Source organism: Chrysemys picta, chromosome 2, assembly GCF_011386835.1.
Source record: "Chrysemys picta bellii isolate R12L10 chromosome 2, ASM1138683v2, whole genome shotgun sequence".
Taxonomy (NCBI): Eukaryota; Metazoa; Chordata; order Testudines; family Emydidae; genus Chrysemys; species Chrysemys picta.
In genome coordinates this window covers 36,166,941-36,185,656 of record NC_088792.1, presented here as the reverse complement: position 1 = coordinate 36,185,656, position 18,716 = coordinate 36,166,941, and the positions used below count along the sequence as shown (strand labels likewise).

At 40.2% G+C, this 18,716-nt stretch overlaps 1 protein-coding gene across 2 annotated transcripts in view; it reads left to right on the top strand.

Moving 5' to 3' along the window:
• GPR158 (G protein-coupled receptor 158) overlaps window positions 1–18,716 on the top strand; it is a 323,156-nt gene that overhangs the window by 296,042 nt on the left and 8,398 nt on the right. For both annotated transcript variants that reach the window (XM_005302808.5, XM_065586867.1), the window contains exon 8: window positions 10,552–10,690. In XM_005302808.5, coding sequence (XP_005302865.2) covers window positions 10,552–10,690 — 139 coding nt within the window. The remainder of the gene's footprint in view (window positions 1–10,551; window positions 10,691–18,716) is intronic.

Sequence of the window (18,716 nt, the reverse complement as noted above, 5' to 3'; positions counted from 1 at the left end):
TACAAACTGAAATCACCACTGGAAAATACAGTGCAACAGTATATGTTTATAAACAGTGGTGCAAGTAAGCAGGTACAGTCAGGTACTCTGTACCATTAAGATATTTATTGCCAGTACGCCATACCGGAAAGACACATTTTCAGAACTGCAGGGCTCTCCTGGGAACTGCAGTGGTGAAAGGAGTAGAACTAGGGGCTGCAGGGTGGCCTCACGCTGGCAGCTTCTCCAGTGCAGCTGTACTGCCCCCAGCCCCGTCCCCAGCACCTCCACGCAGCTGCGTCTTCTGTCTGGGGTCTGTACAGCCCTGCCGGAGAACTGGCCTGGGGACAGTACAGCCGCACCGCTGGAGCTGCTGGCTTGGGGCCTCCTGGCAGCCCCAAGTTCTACTCCTTTCACCACTGCGGTTCCTGGGAGAGCCCTGCTTCAGAAATCGATATCCGGCGCAGCAGGAGGACAGAGCCTCCCCCCACAGGTAACGTGGGATGGGGAGGGGACAGGGAGAGTGCCGGGGCCCCGGGCTGGGGGTGGGGCAGGGAGGAGTCATGTGGGGGGTCATGCTTGGGCTTCGGCCCTGGGCCCCAGCAAGTCTAACGCCAGCCCTGGTGACCCCATTAAAAAAGGGTTGCGACCCACTTTGGGGTCCTGAACCACAGTTTGAGAACCGCTTTTCTAATCCTTCTCGCAGCATGCAGAATACATTGCAAGCTGTACACCCTAAAGCCATCAGTCTTTTACACACGCATTTTCCCCATCTGCACGTTTTTGTGTGGCTGGTACCGATTTAGCTACATATGTGAAAAGTGGATATGAACTGTAGCTAAAGTAAATGGCAGCTAGGAGTGAAGGTAGACATTAAACCTTTTTATTAAGAAAGTCTAAATCGTAGGGAAAGTTTTATTAAAATGCCAATTAATGCTAAGATAATTAATAAACTACATTGGCGATAGGAGGCTTTGGAGTCAGAGGCATGTGCATTAAAAGAACACTTCATTGTTCAAGAACAATAATTAACTTTCACAGACAACTCCCTGTTATACAATATATTGTAAACATACAGGACCAGATCTTCTGCTGGTATAAATTGATCGAGTCAATAGAACTATACCAGTCTACATCAGATGAGGATCTGGTCCACTGTATATAGTAAACATGCACTACACAGTGCAAACTTATCATTGCCCTTCCTCACCGAAATGTGCAAAACACCAAAAAAGGACATTTACAAATTCAATTTTAAATAGAAAAGGGGGGAGAGTCATCTTTGGTACAATTGACATTATGGTTCAGTTACACCAGGCATGAATAATGACGTAGAACAATGGTGGGCAACCTGCAGCCCATGGGCCGCACGTGGCCTGTCAGGGTAATCCACTGGTGGGCCATGAGACAGTTTGCTTGCATTTACTAGTCACAGGCACGGCTGCCCGCAGCTCCCAGTGGCCACGGTTCACTATTCCCGGACAATGGGAGCTGCAGGCAGCCGGGCCTGCAGACGGTAAATATAAACAAACTGTCTTGCGGCCCGCCAGCGGATTACCCTGGTGCGCCACAGGTTGCCCACCACTGGTGTAGAATAGAATATGGCATGAATTTGGCTCAGTGTATTGGATAACCAGGTCAAGTGTTCCAAATGAACTAAAAACATGAAATAGCTGAATTGCTATCAAAATAATGTAAAAATGCCATTAAAAACAGCCACTGTTCCTAGGAATTGGGGGATACAATAAAACTGGTTAATTGGGTAACACAAAGACTGGATAAGATGTAATCTAGATGAGAACAAGGTAGTGAACAGTGGAAGAGATCATTTAAAAACTCCATTCGTGTATATGGGATATTTAAGTTACACCCTATTTTTGTCTTTTGCCTTCCAATTACATGTACATCCACATATGCCTTCATAGCAACACTTGTCTTACTCTCATATGTGTCTCAGTACATCTCTCATTTGTCCATCCACCCTGAATGCTTACCTTGCAGTTATACTGTTGTCACTTCATTTCTGAGGATACATTGTCTTGCCCTGTTTTGTGAGCTAATGCTTTCTCTTGCATGCAGATGTTAAAAGCTCTATGTTTTTTTGCTCCCCCACCCTTTCTTTCTGTAGGAATGGAGAATGTGCAGCCCATTTCTTGTGCCTGATGAATAAGAATAGTCAGTCATATCCTACAAATTTGTTTTGTTTTTGTAAGGGCCTGGTTCTGCAACCCATGGTTATGTCATTCCCAATGAGTAAGTTGTATTCAACATTAGGGCTGGCCAGAAAACAGAAATTCCATTTCACAAAAAATGTCAAGGTTTCAAAATGTGAAACAAATCTGAGACCTGAAAATTTTCATGAAAAATATTAAGAGAAAGACACCCCACTAAGAATAGCCAATAATCCTTTGATTAAGGCACTTGCTTGGGATGTAGGACACCCAGGTTCAAGTACCTGAAACAGAGAAAGGACTTGAACTTGGGTCTCCCACATCCCAGGTGAGTGCCCTAATCACTGTGTGCTATTAGTCTGAGGTGGCATGCTCTCCTATCCATTCCATCTTATAGCAACAAAATGTTCACTCCTATTTTGATTAAATGGCATTTTTCTATGGAAAAAAGTTTTGTTTAAAATTTTTTGACCAGGAAAGGGTTGTACAAAATAGTTTTCAAACATCTAGTAGCAAACCTTTCAAGTTGAAATGTACAGAATCATATCCTCTGGAGATTTCAGTTTGGGTAAACAGGAAGCTTGTTGTTCATTGGTCTTTTATGGACAGCTATGTCTTAAATTTCCAATAAATGCTAAACCTGAGGTGTGGAAAGAGCTGATAAGTAACAGTACTCCCTTCTACTCCCAATTCCCGCAACCACCCACTAATTGGGATCAGACCTCTCAATTTGTGATGGACTCCAGTCTAGACAGATCCAATCCACTTATTTATTTAGTGTATACAATCCGGTCAAGTGAAGTCACAGCATTTTTATCAACAATGTTCAAGGCACAAAGACTTCCAGAGAGATGAGTCATTTTTCAGTCCTCAACAATGCATGACATGGTTTGTGGATGCCCACATTGACATAGCGGACTGTCTATAAAATGCTACCAAAATTCTGCTGCGGCACAAATTCCATGCCTGGTATGAAACCGGTTGAGAAGGCACCATTGCCTTCGTGGTAAATCAAACCTGGGTTGATATTGAGTGGGGTCCGAGACAAGAATTATTTGTCACTATCTCTGTGGACCATGAAGCTCGCCATGCATCCTCTACTGTAAATCCCTCACCCGGTAAACTTATCCACAATGGGCGCTGTGAGGGCAGATGACCATATGGTGGATTAAACAAGTCTTTAATTAACTATAGATGTAGCATATCACACAATTTTGTCATGAGATTTGCTATGTTTTCCTCTCTGTGAACACTGGGTGGAGCAATATGCAGACAACCAGTAACCATGGTAGAGGAGTAGATTTACGTGTGCCTGAAATAATACACATGGTGGAATTAAGTTGTGCATTGATCATCCTTGTGTGAGACAAGCAAGCCCCTACTGGAGCGCAGTTATCTGCTGCTGCATAACAGAGTGCAAAGGCTATGTAGTTCCGGCCAGTATTCTGAGCAGATTGTTGTGCATTTTGACCTTAGTTGCTGTCTTTGTAAGATGATCATGATAGCTGAGAGTTCTATCCAGCATGATGCCTAGATAAACCAGGTGTGAATCATGCTTTATTCGCTGACCATTGAGAACTATATTCATCTCTCTCCCCACTTGGGCATGATGTAAGTGGAAAACACTCAAAACAGTCTTACTTTCACTTGGTATCAGATGCCACTGATGACAATAATCAGCCATAGCCACTATATCTGCATTCAAAACACTCTCAAGTATATCAAAAGAGTGTGACTGAGTGCCAAGGCATATGTCATATGTATAAACAAACTTGTGAGATCTGATATGTGGTAGGTCATTCGAATGTAAAATGAATAATGTTGGAGACAATACTGATCCTTGTGGTAGGCCATTCTTCTGGTGCCTCCAACCACTTGTTCTCTCACCAATGTGCACACAGAAATAGTGATTTCTCAAAAACAAAGCCATTGCATATACAAACCAACTTGTCATAGATCTAGACAATTTCACCAAAAGGCCTATGTGCCAAACTGTGTTGTATGCCACGGTCTGGTCAAGAAAAACTGAACCAGTCTTCAGCTTATGTTGGAATCCCTTTGATTCTGTAAGATGGTCTGCAATCTCTGGATCACCTGACTGCTCATTCTGCCTCAGCAAGTCTGCACAATCCTCATTCAAACGTGGAATGTACACAGGTTGGAAGCCACATGGAATTGTTGCACTTGCAGCTTTAAAAATGGCACAGCAGAAATGACGATTTGCATCTTCCACGGAGATGATGTTTAATGGGATTGCTACAAATTGCTCTGTTCAAAGTACTCTGTATAGGAGCCCCAATCTGCCTTCCAGAAGTTCCATCTAGGCTTTGGTATGCTCCTTATAATCGGAAGACGCATTCCATCTGAATCAATGACCGCCGATATTGGCTATGTGGAAAATCATTAAGTACAGTACAAGCTGCTGGCTGCAGGTGATTGGCAAACGATATGACCCAGCACAGGTCTGGGTATTAGTCCCTAGTCCAACATGCTGAATGGAAAGTATCACACTGCTTAGGGTCATGGAACAGTGCAAGAACATTATTTTTTGCCCACTCCAACTGAATTGAAGCAGAGGAAACAGTATCAGTTAGAGCAAGAGCTCTGTTTAGAGATAAACACTAATTAACAGAGACTGGTGCTCATGTGAATAAGGGATGTCAGAGTGGTCCTCATGTCCCTGAAAAGTATAACAAACTATTTATCCAGGTAGCAAGCAGCAACTATAGTAACGTCACGACTTCCGTTACTCTTTCAACAAGAATGAGAGGCCTAAGTAAAACATTTATTGTACACATGGCTATATGTGAAGTTGCAATGCACAGTTCCACCATTAAGGACAAAGAAGTAATTACATGTTGTATCCTATTATGAGGGAGATCTTTGTTTAGACCTCACTTTACCTCCGTCATGCGCCAGTTGCCACCTGACTTTTTGTTTAGTATTGTTATTTAATGACTTCAAAAATGGTGAAGTATTAAACTGAGCTTATAGACAATTTTAACATTATGGCTAATTAAAGAAATCCACACCATTTGCGTCTTTCCCTCTGGCTATTTTTGCTTCTGCCCTCCATTTTGCATCTTTTCTGCATATTCTAAAGACCTCCAGTTCCATATTTGGTCACTAGACAGTTGATATAATACAGATGCCTATTTTAGGCTTCTTTCCTACTACTTGCTCCTACTGCTTCATCTCTTGAGTTTTATGGCCAAATTGTACATTAAAAACTATTTATTAGACTTGGTTAGTAGATATTTAAATAAACGATTGCTCAATTGTTACGGATTCTTATAGAATCCAATAGGTTGCTTATAAACCCTCATAACCATCTAAAACACCTTCTATGGGTGTACTTATAAATGTCCACAATGTGCTCATACCATCTATTAGCCCTTTATAAACTATTTGTAAATATAACATTAATATAAAGTGTGACCAATTTCATTTACTGAAATACCACTTTAGTACTTTGTGGGTCAAAATATACCTCACTGCTTCTCTTAAAGATGTCACCATCCCTTATTTTTTTTTAAAAATCACTACAGTGCTAGTCCAAAACCCTACACCTTACAGTATTTTAATGCAGTTTTACAAGGTCTACTGTAGCATATCAGTGATATAACATTGCTACACTGCAAAACATTTATTAGCAGTTTTGGCAATATACCTGTATAGTCCGTTAGCTTTTGCCAATGCACTCCTCTACTCCATTCTCTTGAGTGTTTCATTCCTGAGTGAGTCAAATATAAATCCTCATTTCAAACCTGGCAGATTTATCATTAAAAGTTGTGTGGCACAAACTGGCTAGGATAGTGCATGATCAACAATGTTAATCATCCCTGGGGTTCCTCTGCAGTATTTTGTGTGACCACTATTTAGATGATAGTTGAGACAGTAGTGTTCAGTTTCTCTTGTTGAATTAGTTTCAGCACTCCAAAAGTGTGTTCCATGCTCTTACTTGATTTTTTAAAAAACTCATTTATTTATATATGTTCTATCCATATCGGTCTTAATTTTATATTCAGAATCACAATATGTTGTCCAATGCCCACGTACAAAAAAGCGCAGCAAAATTTGGTAACATCTGCAGATTTTCTTTGTAAATTACGGTGTTAGCCTGAAGTTAATTATATAAACCTGATTTTCTTCCTCAAGGCCAACTTCTACATGATATATTTAAGATAGGTAATTGGTGCTTTGGATGATAAATTGTTTCTCAACCAGAATATTTTGTTTGCTAATGCTAATTAAATTATTATAATATTGGGCTTAGCTAGTATATACACTCTTATTTTACCTTGCATTTTAAAAGCTATTCCAATTTGTGTAATATACTAGATGTCATGCTAATTATTTTCTGTAGTCAGAAATGCCACCTCTGTTCTAAATGAAAAGCATTGATAGAAACATTTTACATTAAATAGTGCAACTGTCTGCTGTGTTCCAGTATACACATGCTTTGAATTCCATTGTTGTTGGCATTAAAGTCATACTAGTATAAGTGGCTGCTTAGAAAGAGTGATATTACCTGCATATGTGAAAACGAAATGCACAAAACTTCTTTTGACTTAGAACCAAATTCTGCCATTATTTATGCCCATGAAAGCCCACTGAAATTGACCTTTGCTAATTGAAGTGTGGCTTATTCCATTTCACTTGCTTATTGGGATATTTTAAGAGATTACAGTGTATCTGGAAACAGTTAAAGTCTTCTTTTGGTTACTGCACTGTAACTATAGAGTCATTACAATGCCTTCTTTAGAGTTATTCCAGATAGACAGGGTCCTTTTTTCAATAAAGGTATCTTCAGAACATTATAAGCATATATAAACTTCTCTTTCCATGCACTTAACAGACTTATTTATTGGAACTCTCAGGCTTGGTCTACACTAAACCCCCAAATCGAACTAAGGTACGCACCTTCAGCTACGTGAATAACGTAGCTGAAGTCGACGTACCTTAGTTCGAACTTACCGCGGTCCAGACCCGGCAGGCAGGCTCCCCCGTCGACTCCGCATACTCCTCGCGGCGAGCAGGATTACCGGAGTCGACGGGGAGCACTTCTGAGTTCGATTTATCGCGTCCAGACAAGACGCGATAAATCGAACCCAGAAGTTCGATTGCCTGCCGCCGAACCAGCGCGGTAAGTATAGACAAGCCCTTAGTGTATATCCTCACTTAGCTCTTGAAACTTATCACTTTCTCCCTGTATCAGTAACAGATTTGGGTTTTTCTCACTTGGTTTGGTTGTTCAGGAGAAAGAGAAATGAGAGCCCTAGGTGTAGTATTCAGGAATTTGATCATTCCTTGGCAGCTAGCACTGACATTGTTCTGTCCTACAGTACTGTTAATATCTGTTTATCGAGGATGACACTGGACTGAAAGACAGAATTTGTAAAAACAGCAGGGGCAATATGTTCTGGTGGCACATCTCTCAAACTCTGCTGGGTCAATGAGAAATTTCTGTAGACCCTTAGAAGAGCCAATGAATTAGCTGTACCAACCTTAGTTTCAAGTATCAGAGGAGTAGCCATGTTAGTCTGGATCTGTAAAAAGCAACAGAGAGTCCTGTGGCACCTTTAAGACTAACAGATGTATTGGAGCATAAACTTTCGTGGGTGAGTACCCACTTCGTCAGACGCATGAGGGATATGTTTATTACCTTAGTTCATTACAGTATTTTCTTTTTTTAATTGTATTTGAAGTTAATACAAACTACACATTTTTTGTGCTGTGATTCTAGATTTAAGAGAGGAATATATTTAAAAAGAGAGCATGCAAATGAACACTGAATGTCTTTGAAATAGTTCTAAAGGCTAAGATTGCTATTTAGCTTGTTAAGGGTTGCTTGAATTTAATCAAACCAGAAGTTGTGTTCCATGTGCTCAGACAAGTCTTTGGGGAAAAAATATTTCAGTGGATCTTTCCTAGTTTGGTGATATTTATGAGATACAGTAATAGACTTCACTGGCAATGTAGCCAATGAAGTGGTAGTGAAATGAAACTAGTACCCAATTTGCCCAGGCACTCAGTATAGGACATAAGAGTGCTGTACTGCTGTACTACTTTACATTCATTTGAGAAGCCCAAAAATAGACCCAGTCAAAAAAATCACAAAAGATGTACTATGGGTCCCCAAAGAGACACTTTTAAAAATCCCAAATCAAACTGTTGTTCCATTTTTAATAGTAATTATTGTTGGTTTTCGGGGGAGACATAAAAGAGAGAGAGTACTAAAAGTGCTACATATTAGCAGTTGTGAGAAGATACATAACTTTTGGTCAGCAAATGTATAGATTTAGGACTGGGCAAACCACTCACATTAAAACAAGAACCACTCAAAGCTTTGCTCAAAACTCACTGATTCTTTTATTGAGGCACAAAGAAGTTCACATAATGCTGAATTCATTTTCACTTTCTCAAGCCATTGCACTTCCTGGTTGCATACAAGTCCAAAATTAGAATTGGTAGATCTAAAATACTAGGAGAATAGTTTTGGACTTAACTCAGAAACTATTTCAAATATGGTCCTTCCAAACTGTTGCATATTTATCAAAACCAGATTGGTAGCTGTTTTTGCCAATCATTACTTGTGATGTTACTAATTAAATGGAACAGGTGCCCATTATGTAGATAGAATTTTCAAAAAGAAAAATAAAGTAACACCAAAAATTATCTGTATTTCTTACTGTAAATTTCCTTTTTTGTGGATGGCCAATAATATTTTTAAATACAGTATCAAAAATAAGCATAAAAGTAGGAAGAGGAAAGGAGCATTTATAGCCAATTTTCCATTAGCTCAGACAGGTGAATTAATTCCAGAGATAGACAGCCACAATTTTACTTTTTCTCTTTTCTCGTGTTAATAGTGTATGAACTTGCTTCTAATAGAGCATCAGATGTTCTAGGGCAGAGATACCCAGCATGGTAATGTTTGAATGAGATAATATACCTTTTTGAGAGAGAGAGAGAGAGAGAGAGAGAGAGAGAGAGAGAGAGAGAGAGTATTGTTACTTGATTAGGAACAGTAGCAGTGTATCCTTGACAATTTTTTCCCTCTTTCTCCTGGCTCACATTTCCTGTGTTAGGGCCCAATTTTCCATCAGTTGAAGTCATTAGGAGCTTTGCCACTGATTCCAATGGGAAAAAATCTGAAAATGATAAGGTTGTTTAGGTACCTACATGGTATGCTGGTTGTTTGCTGATCTAACAGACGAGCCTGTAGCTAGGAGTTATGATGTGGTGAAATGTGATGAAGACGTGTTTCTAATATAACTAACCTGAATTCAGAAAACAACATTATGTATATAAACATATATATAATTTAGGGTGGTAAATATAGAGCGGTGTCATGAGCGAAATACTAGTCACAAAATTCAGCAAACCCAATGCAACATAGACATCGTCATGTCTTAATACTGGCCCAGAAGAGCCATGTTCCAGGAGTTGATTCTGGCACTGCATGTGGCAAGACAGGGCTGGCCACTTCCAGCTCAGTTCTCAAGAAGGACATCCCATGTCAGAAGAGAAGAGACGAAAGAAATAGGCTGTTCTAATAACCACATCCCTGAGATAGATCCCTGGAATGTGGGATTTTCTGGGCCAATGTGAAAGATGATGTTTGTGTCACAAACAAAATTGTGTCACGGTGAAACATTGACTGAAATGCAAACTCTTGAGTGTGAGGTTTCAGTTCAGTCCCTTCATACAGGGATGGTTTGAGCTGATCCTGAGCATTCATCCATCCCTATTTTGTTTCTTTCATCGCCTATTTCTTACTTATTAAGGAGAAATGTGTCATTGTTGTAATTACCAAGTCCTTAGGTGCCTCAAAAGAGGCTCATAATGTCTATAAAACATAGGCACAACATAATTAAAGTGAGTAGAGGATGTACTTCAACCCAGAAGAAATAGTTACAGCTGAGTTATAAACCTTTAAATAAAATATTCATATTAAAAAGGCTTACAGACTCTTAACTGAAGTGGCACTTGAAGCTGCCTTTATAACAGGAACCTGAGATAAAAATCAGAAATGTATTACAAATAATGTCAGGCTTCTACCATATCAAGTTGAAAAACAGACAAGAAATTGCTAAAGGTTGATTTTAACACTTGTAAAATAGTGGGAAAACGTGGAGGCAAAGGTTCCTGGTCTAATGACATATTGTGTAAAAATTAAATGTTTGAAGTTAAATGTTAAATATTAAAGTCAATTTTAAAATATCTGAAAGTATATGAACAATTGTGTATGAATATCTATATTTATGATACATATTGTCTATATGTTTCTATATTTATATATACACAGACATATAGAACATGCTATATAACTTCAAATTTCCTTTATTTTTCATCTATAAAACTAATGGCAAATTATTTCTTTTTGTTCTTCTCACAGCTGAATTTTTATTCCTCTTGTGGGGTGTTTATCTCTGCTATGCAGTGCGGACAGTCCCATCAGCATTTCATGAGCCACGTTATATGACTGTTGCAGTTCACAATGAGCTCATTATCTCTGCTATATTCCATACAATTAGGCAAGTGATCTGTAGATCTAGTATTTAACTGTTTATCTTTCAGGTTTCCCGTGGTACAATTTAAAATGGGTAATCTGGACAACGGAAGGGTCTCATAAATATTTTAATTTGCATATTAAGACGTTATTAAACCTAATGTTCTCATAGGACTGGAAAATATATGTAATCAACTTATTAATCATGTGATTTGTTTTTTCAGTATAGCTAGTTTACGTGTTCTTTATGTCAATTGGATCAAAATTTAATATATATAACAAATTAGATTTAACAGAACTACTGTCCATTTTAATTCATTTACACAGCACACACTGGTTTGTATCTCCCAAAAACTGGCAATTAAGTATATTAGTATATGTGAATTCTTTCTGGTGTGTAACAGATCGGCAAGTGAAAATCCTTGAGATAATTATATTGGTTTGTGCATGAAGCATAGTGGTTTATATGCTGGATATAAAATAAAGCAATAATTATATACTGTTTATGTATGTAATACTATAACAAATGTGTATGAAAATTCTTGTCTTATAAGGATTATAATTTACCCTGAATTTAGTTGTGGGAAATTAAAGTAATGGTAACAAAAAATTAGAGGTGATCAAATTTGGTTGTGCAAAATTTTCACCGCAGAAATGAAATTGTCCTGGAAAATCCAAATACTGGTATAGTCTACAAATTGTCTCTATGTGAGATTCTGATGTCTTTTGTTGTCTCCTTTCGCTAACCTCCTCCTTTTGTCTCTTGGACAGTCACACCCACTCCTAAGGTCTCTTACCATCTCTGTGTTAACCACTCTCAAATCTACCTCTTCCCCTCTCATCAGGCTCATGTCTCTTGCTGCCTTTCTGATGTCTTCCTAGATGATTCACAGTTGACTCAAACCAAACACAGAAAAAACAGAACTTCTCATCTTTCCTTCTAAACTCTCTTCCCTCCCCATTTCCTTCATCACAGCTGACAACTCTACCATGCCACTCAAGGTGCAACATTGGAGTTTTTGACAATTCCCCTCTATTCTATAAATCTGATTTTATTTCCTTTCTGATCAGCTCATCTTTTCAAAAATTCAGTAGATTTCCAGACTCTTTTATTATCATTCTTATAGTCCTTGCAATGGCCAGACCAGCTGTCATTTTCTGAACGTGCAGTTCTGGAGACATCTCCCGTCTGTCACTGACTGGAATAGCTGCTTCTCTCAGAGTAAATATAGCACAATGAGAATAAGGAAGTGGAAAGAATCATATAAATGTGAACTGGAAGAGGCCAGTAGGGCATTTATTCTCTATTCCTGCTGGTGAAGAATTATTCCTTTCAGCACAAGGTCTAGTGTTTTTTTCCTTCCTTGCTGTTTGTTATATTTGCCCTGTGCCTCTCTTACTGTTGGATGTATTGGCATTCTGTTGAAATAAGAGATCATATACCATAATTAAATAAGGATGAATGAACTGGTTTGGAAAATGTAAGACCCCTTCTAAAATGTTGAATATTCCAACATAAACTAAATCTTCTTGAAATGTTTTGTGCATTTATTTTCCCATCCTCTTTCATTTTTATCTTCCTCCTTCTCCCTAAATTCTGGGTGTAACCCAAACAGCCAAAATCCAAGCATTTTCACAGAGTATGTGTGAAAAGTTGGATGCACTGGATGTCTTGCAGCATAACCTGTTCTGATGAGATAAACACCATACTATTTGACAATTCCAGCAGCTTAATATAGTTTGAGTAAAATTCAGAGGAGCATCCAAATTAAACCCTGAACTTTTTGATATTTGCCAATCATTTACATATCAGTTATCATTCCCTTTTCAAGACCACCTCTAAGTTTGTGTACAGGAATCCCTCTTTTTAAATAGATTTTTATTTAATTAGCATATGAAGATGAGAGGGTGAGTCCCCCCTTTCCCATCAATCAGCATTAACAATAGGACTAGTGATGGATAGCAACTACTTTTTCAGGCAGCAGAAGTGAAACCATGAGGGACCCATGCTGTGGCAAGCTGGGAATGGGCAACAGGGGGTGTATCACTCGATAATTACATGTTCTGTTCATTCCCTCTGGATCACCTGACACTGGCCACTGTGGGAAGACAGGATACTGGGCTAAATGGACTTTTTGTCTGACTCAGTATGGCTGTTCTTATGTTCAATTCTCCCACCCACATATATGATACAGTTTGTTAATGGATACATTGGTGACATAAGTCGTGGCACATGAGTAAAATGGCGTTACTATGTGGCAGGTCATGGTATTTTGTGATGTAGTTCAAGTTAGTTAATATTATGCTTATGTAATGTGTTTAGTCAACATCAAGACACATACAATCTCCTTAAAAGGAAACAATTGACCATGTGTCAAACTTGAGTGAAAATTGTCTATGTAGGAGATGGAACTTCTCAACAACTGCCCACCAATCTGGGTGAGATGGGTTGAGATCAGAACAACCATGATTATTTGCATCTTCATAGCAAAATGCAAAATCCACTTCTTTGGGCTCGCCTTCCCAAAATAACACCACAAACCACAGTCCAATCTCTGAAAATTGGAGGAAACAGAGAAATGTATGATTGTGTATGCACAGTAATTAGGGGAAGCACTCAAATGCCACAGTGATGCATGCCATATAAGAACTTATGTATATATAGCTAGAGCTGGAACAATAAAACGGTGACAAAATTAGACAACTGTAGAGAAGCAAAATCTCCACCCCATAACGAGAGAATGAATTCTGCTGGTCATTTTATGCCAAGGTGGTTCAGTTAGGTTACGAGTGGCGCTACCTCCAAAAGCTTCAACATTCTTCATCTTCAGACAAGTAACATGCAATCCAAAGTGCGAAATGCTTTTTCTGGCTTTTGGCAGTATCAATGGAAATCAAAGAAATTACTGCCAGTCTCATCTTTTCTTCCAGTCTGATATTTACAAACAAACTACCTCATTGAACAGCATAAGTAAAGGACAGACACACCAACCCCAATCATACACAGCAGCAGGGTCGACTCCAGGGTTTTGGCCGCCCCAAGCAGCCAAACAAATAAACAAAAAAAAGCCGCGATCGCGAACTGCGGCGGCAATTCGGCAGGAGGTCCTTCGGTCAGGAGGGACCGTCTGCCGAATTGCCGCCGAACAGCTGGACGTGCCGCCCCTCTCCGAAGTGGCTGCCCCAAGCACCTGCTTGGTAAGCTGGTGCCTGGAGCCGGCCCTGCACAGCAGGTGGCTAGGACTAGAGGAAGCTCAACCCCTCCCCCCCAAATCTGATCCCAGGTCACCAACTGCCCTTTGCATGCATGTTCAGCTTGTGGCAAAGCCTTGACTTGCACCACGTGATGCTGTGGTGGGGCTCCTTCTAGCAGCAAGTGCCCAGGATGAGTGTGGGGCCAGTCGGGTTTGCCCTGCAACCCCCAGGCCCAGTCCCAGGGCCACAAGACAGGAGCTGCCACTGCTTGAGATGAGCGTGGGGCTGGGTGGGCTTGCTCTCCAGGTGTCCCCCACCCCCACCTCCTCTCTGCACCAGGCTTGGGTAGAGCAAGGCCCGGCCCCGCAGGACAGGAGCTGATGTTTCCAGCTTGCCTTCTGCTTGACCTGTGGGTGACAGAATACATCAGTCTCCATGACCCATACAGGCTTTGGCCTCTTGCTGAGAATGTCAGTTAGTGCTCTTGAAATGTCCCTTTATTTTTTGTGTTGAGATGCAGTACTTTGGAACAATACTGAACGTATTTTTACAAGGCATTAGCAGTAATGGATGTTCTAAAAATGCTATAGTTACATCTGCCAGGCCATTGAACAGCCATCCAACTAAGACACCACGTCATGGGGCACTCGTGGCTCCACCCATGTACCTCTGCCCCTGCACTCTGACCCCAATGCCCTTTTGCAGTGTTGGTGGTAGGGGCTCTCTCTTCCCTCCCAGAGAGGTTGGGGCAATTGGCATATGGCCTCCTTGTCCTCCCAGGAATGGCAGCAGGGCTCCATTCTCTTTGAGAGCAGAAAGGATCTGCTGTCTCCCACAGAGAGGCAGGAGTGGCAGCACTGGCGGGACCCTAGTACTTACACTGGGGCCCAGTGAATAATCAAGGTGGGCTTGCTGTCACACCCCCATCCAATTGCTATCAAGTTTTACTCAGTCTCTGCCTTTTGCCCGAATAGAATTATTTTTAAAGTAACTTGTACTAATTTTATATGAAAAATATGAGGATTGGTTAAAAATTTTGCATCAAAACCATTTTTAAAGTAAAATTGGGTTTCTGATCAAAGGAAAATTTTGATTAAAAATGTCAACATTTTCCATGGAAAAAATTGTCTTTTCATTGAAAACTGAAATATTTCCCCCAACTATATTGGAGAAGAGAGATGGTTCATCATGGGCGATATAGTCCAAACAAGGAGCCTAGCCTCCTGTAGAGAATGGGGGTATGAGGCACCCAAACTACAACTCCCATAAGGCTTTGCAGCAGCATCTCCCAAACAAAAATTTTTTGTTTTTAAATTTTTTCTGAAAATAGAAATTTTCTGTGGAAAATTTTAGATGAAAATGACACTTTTGTTTGTTGTTTGTTGAACTTTTCCATGGAAAATCCCCCATGTTTTGACCAGCTCTAATATACACCTCTACCCCGATATAAAGTGGTTCTCGGGAGCCAAAAAATCTTACAGTGTTATGGGTGAAACCGCTTGATAGCAAACTTGCTTTGGCCTCAAGCATTTCCGTTATTAACAGTCAGCAAATCATTTTTGTTAGAACTAACACAGTGTATGCAGTAAATAAATCTGTTCTACAATGGTTAAATTGTTTCTCCTTTCTTTAATTACAACAATTATTTTATAAGCTTACTTAAAAGATACAGTATATTAACAACACAGGTACTAACCACTGCTAAATGCATCCATGTGGGCTAGGTTTCATCATACATCAATCGTTTGGTCTGCGTGTAATACTTAGGAAAATGCAAAATTCACATAAAATATCAGAAAACACTTTGAATTACACATCCTTACAAATTGTTGTAAAAAAGGATTTTGGTGTTTTAGCAAATAGGAGCATGGGCCACTTTGTCACTTAGACAACTATTGTATGTTATATGTAGATTGTTAAGTAATATGAACCGTTAATTATTAAATAGTTTGAAAACATTTTGGAGATGGAAGTTTTTACTTATAGAAAAGGTTAAAATGAAGCTAAAAATGGTAAAGTAATCGAATTTTAGAGACACTGATAAAATGGTAAATACCTTTTTGGGGGTACAAGATGCTTTCTTATTTAAGATGTACCCCTTAACATTTTTTTAATTTTTAAAAAAACGTGTTATACTTTGTTGCTTCGTGCTACTGCAAGCCTTCTTCTTCGCCAGATCAATTATGGATTTTAACTGCAGTATTTGCAGTCTATCCACATCCTGGCTTTCTAGCCACTTAAGACCAATCTCTAATCCTACAATCGCATCAGCAGCTTTGGGCAGTGGCTCTGAGGGTTCTTTGTCACTATCCTCAGGGTTAGACACAATTTCTGAGGCATCAGGTGGTTGAGGGGCAACATTATGAATTATATCTACATCTGTAAGTCGTTCATAGGTTGGACACATAGCATCCACCTCCATCCACTCTTGAACATCAGCTACCCCACTTTGAGCCAAGTTCCCTGTAGACTCGTTCTGCCTCCATGGCCTCTTCTTCCATAAAACCTTCAAAATTGTTCTCATCTCCGTCTTCTTCCTCATCTTAGTTGTAGTCGCTTTCAGTGACAAAAGCACTTTTGAGACCACAATGCCAACATTTCTCTATCATTGACGGAATGATTCCTAGCGAGGCTGTCTCACCTAAGTTAAATACATTCAACAAATTCAATTTCTTGATTACATCCATTATGCTACTGTTGTCCTCAACAATTTTCTTTACTAAGGCTTTACGATAGTTCATTTTAAATGTGGCTATAATGCCTTGATCGAGGGGCTGTATTTTGGATGTCATGTTCTTAGGAAGGTAGCTCACCTTTATCTTCCCATCTTTGCTGGTTAAGGTCTCAACTGGGGGATGGGCGGGACAGTTGTCAAGTAGGAGCAATGCCTTTGGCTCCAGGTTTTGTCTGTGTAGGTGGCTCTGGACAGCTGGTATAAAATATTTCTTAAACCATTCCTCGAAAATATCCGATGTCATCCAAGAATTTTTTGAATGGCGATAAATGAATGAAACTGAATCCATGTTCTTATGGTGGAAAGCCCTAGGTGACCTGGATTTGCCTATGCACAGAGGTTTAAGTTTATGTGAACTGTTTTTTTTTCACACAAAAAAGTATTGTCACTCTCTCTTTTATCACCTTAAAACCTTCGGCCTTTTGTTCTTCGATCCGAGAAGCAAGTGTTCTATCCGGCAGCATACGGTAACATAAGCCGGTTTCATCAGCGTTATAGATTTGCTCTGGAGCATAGTCACCCTCGATGATGATCTCTTGTAACTTTAGCGGGTATTCGTTGCAAGCTTTTATATCTGCGTAGCGTATCTCTTCTGAAATTGCGACTTGCCGAATGCCATGATGTTTTTTAAAACGATTAAGCCATCCACTGCTAGCTTTAAATTCGTTACCTTGATGTGCAGAAGCGTCCTTGCCCGAGTGTCTAAAATTGAGATCCTTCAATTTCTCCGCTTGTTTCCTTATAATGTCACCGGAAATTGGCGTGCCGTTGGAGCATTCTTGGGTAAACCACGTAAATACTGCTTTATCTAGTTGGTTATCCTGGGCAGTTTTTGGCGCTTCCTTTCCAGGCCTTCACTTTCATCCAGTTCAACTAGCATTGATCGTAATTTTTCCTCGTCTTTGATCCACCCTCTTAATGTTGATTCCCCCACTCCTAGTTCTTTTGAGACCTTCCCTTGGCTCATTCCTGGTTTCAGTCTGTCCATAGCTTCCAATTTTTCTTTGAATGTCCATGCCTTTCGTTTCCATGGCTGTGAACTACTTGCCATCACGTCAATGGTATTTTAATACTGTATTAATGCTAACAATTTTTTTTTATTGTTTAGAAAATGTCAGCGCAGAGTTACAATGTTTCCAAAATACAACTAGTGAGACAACTTAAGCTTAGTCTATACTGCACACAATTTAGAAACGAGATTAAAATAGGCAGGAGAGATGAGAACGCCTAATGCAGGGGTGGACAAATTTTTTGGCCTGAGGGCCACATCAGGATTCAAAATTGTATGGAGGGCCGGGTAGGGAAGGCTGGGCCTCCCCAAACAGCCTGGCCCTACCCCCTATCCGACCCCCACCTACTTCCTGCCCCCTGACTGACCCCTCAGAATCCCTGACCCATCCAACTCCCCCAGCTCCTTGTTCAGAGACCTCCCGCCCCTAACCACCCCTCCAAAGACCCCACACCCTATCTAAGCCCCCCTGCTCCTTGTTCCCTGACCGCCCCCTCCAGAGACACCCCCCCATCCCTAATCATCCCCAGGACTCCCATGCCCTATCCAACCCCCCCTGTTCCCTGTCCCCTGACCGCCCTCTGAGACCTTCTGCCCCTTATCCAACCCCTCGGCCCCAGCCCGGCATCCTTAACACGCCACTCAGAGCAGTGTGTCAGAGCCAGACCCACTGATCTGCCGGAGCATGCAGTCCCACCCTCCAGAGCGCTGCTTTACCGCGTTATATCCGAATTTGTGTTATATTGGGTCGCGTTATATCAGAGTAGAGGTGTATAACCAAATGATGACTACAATTGGTGATCCCTAATATTCTGAGTTTTAGAAAAAAAATATTCCAAAATGTAAGTATAGCAACATCTCTTTAAGGAAGAGTGTTATATTTTATTGTGTGCATGAACCAGTATGCTTACAAGTAATAAACAAGAAAGTATGTGTATATTATTAGATAATGTTTCATGCCAGACCAGTGACATTAATAAAAGTATATGGTTCTTATAAAATGTAAATTAAGTTGAAAGAGGTTGCAAACATCATTTCTATTTGAATTATTTTTTTAAACCATATTACAAGCCAGTGGTACATCCATTCATCCATTACGTTGCTTACCATTTT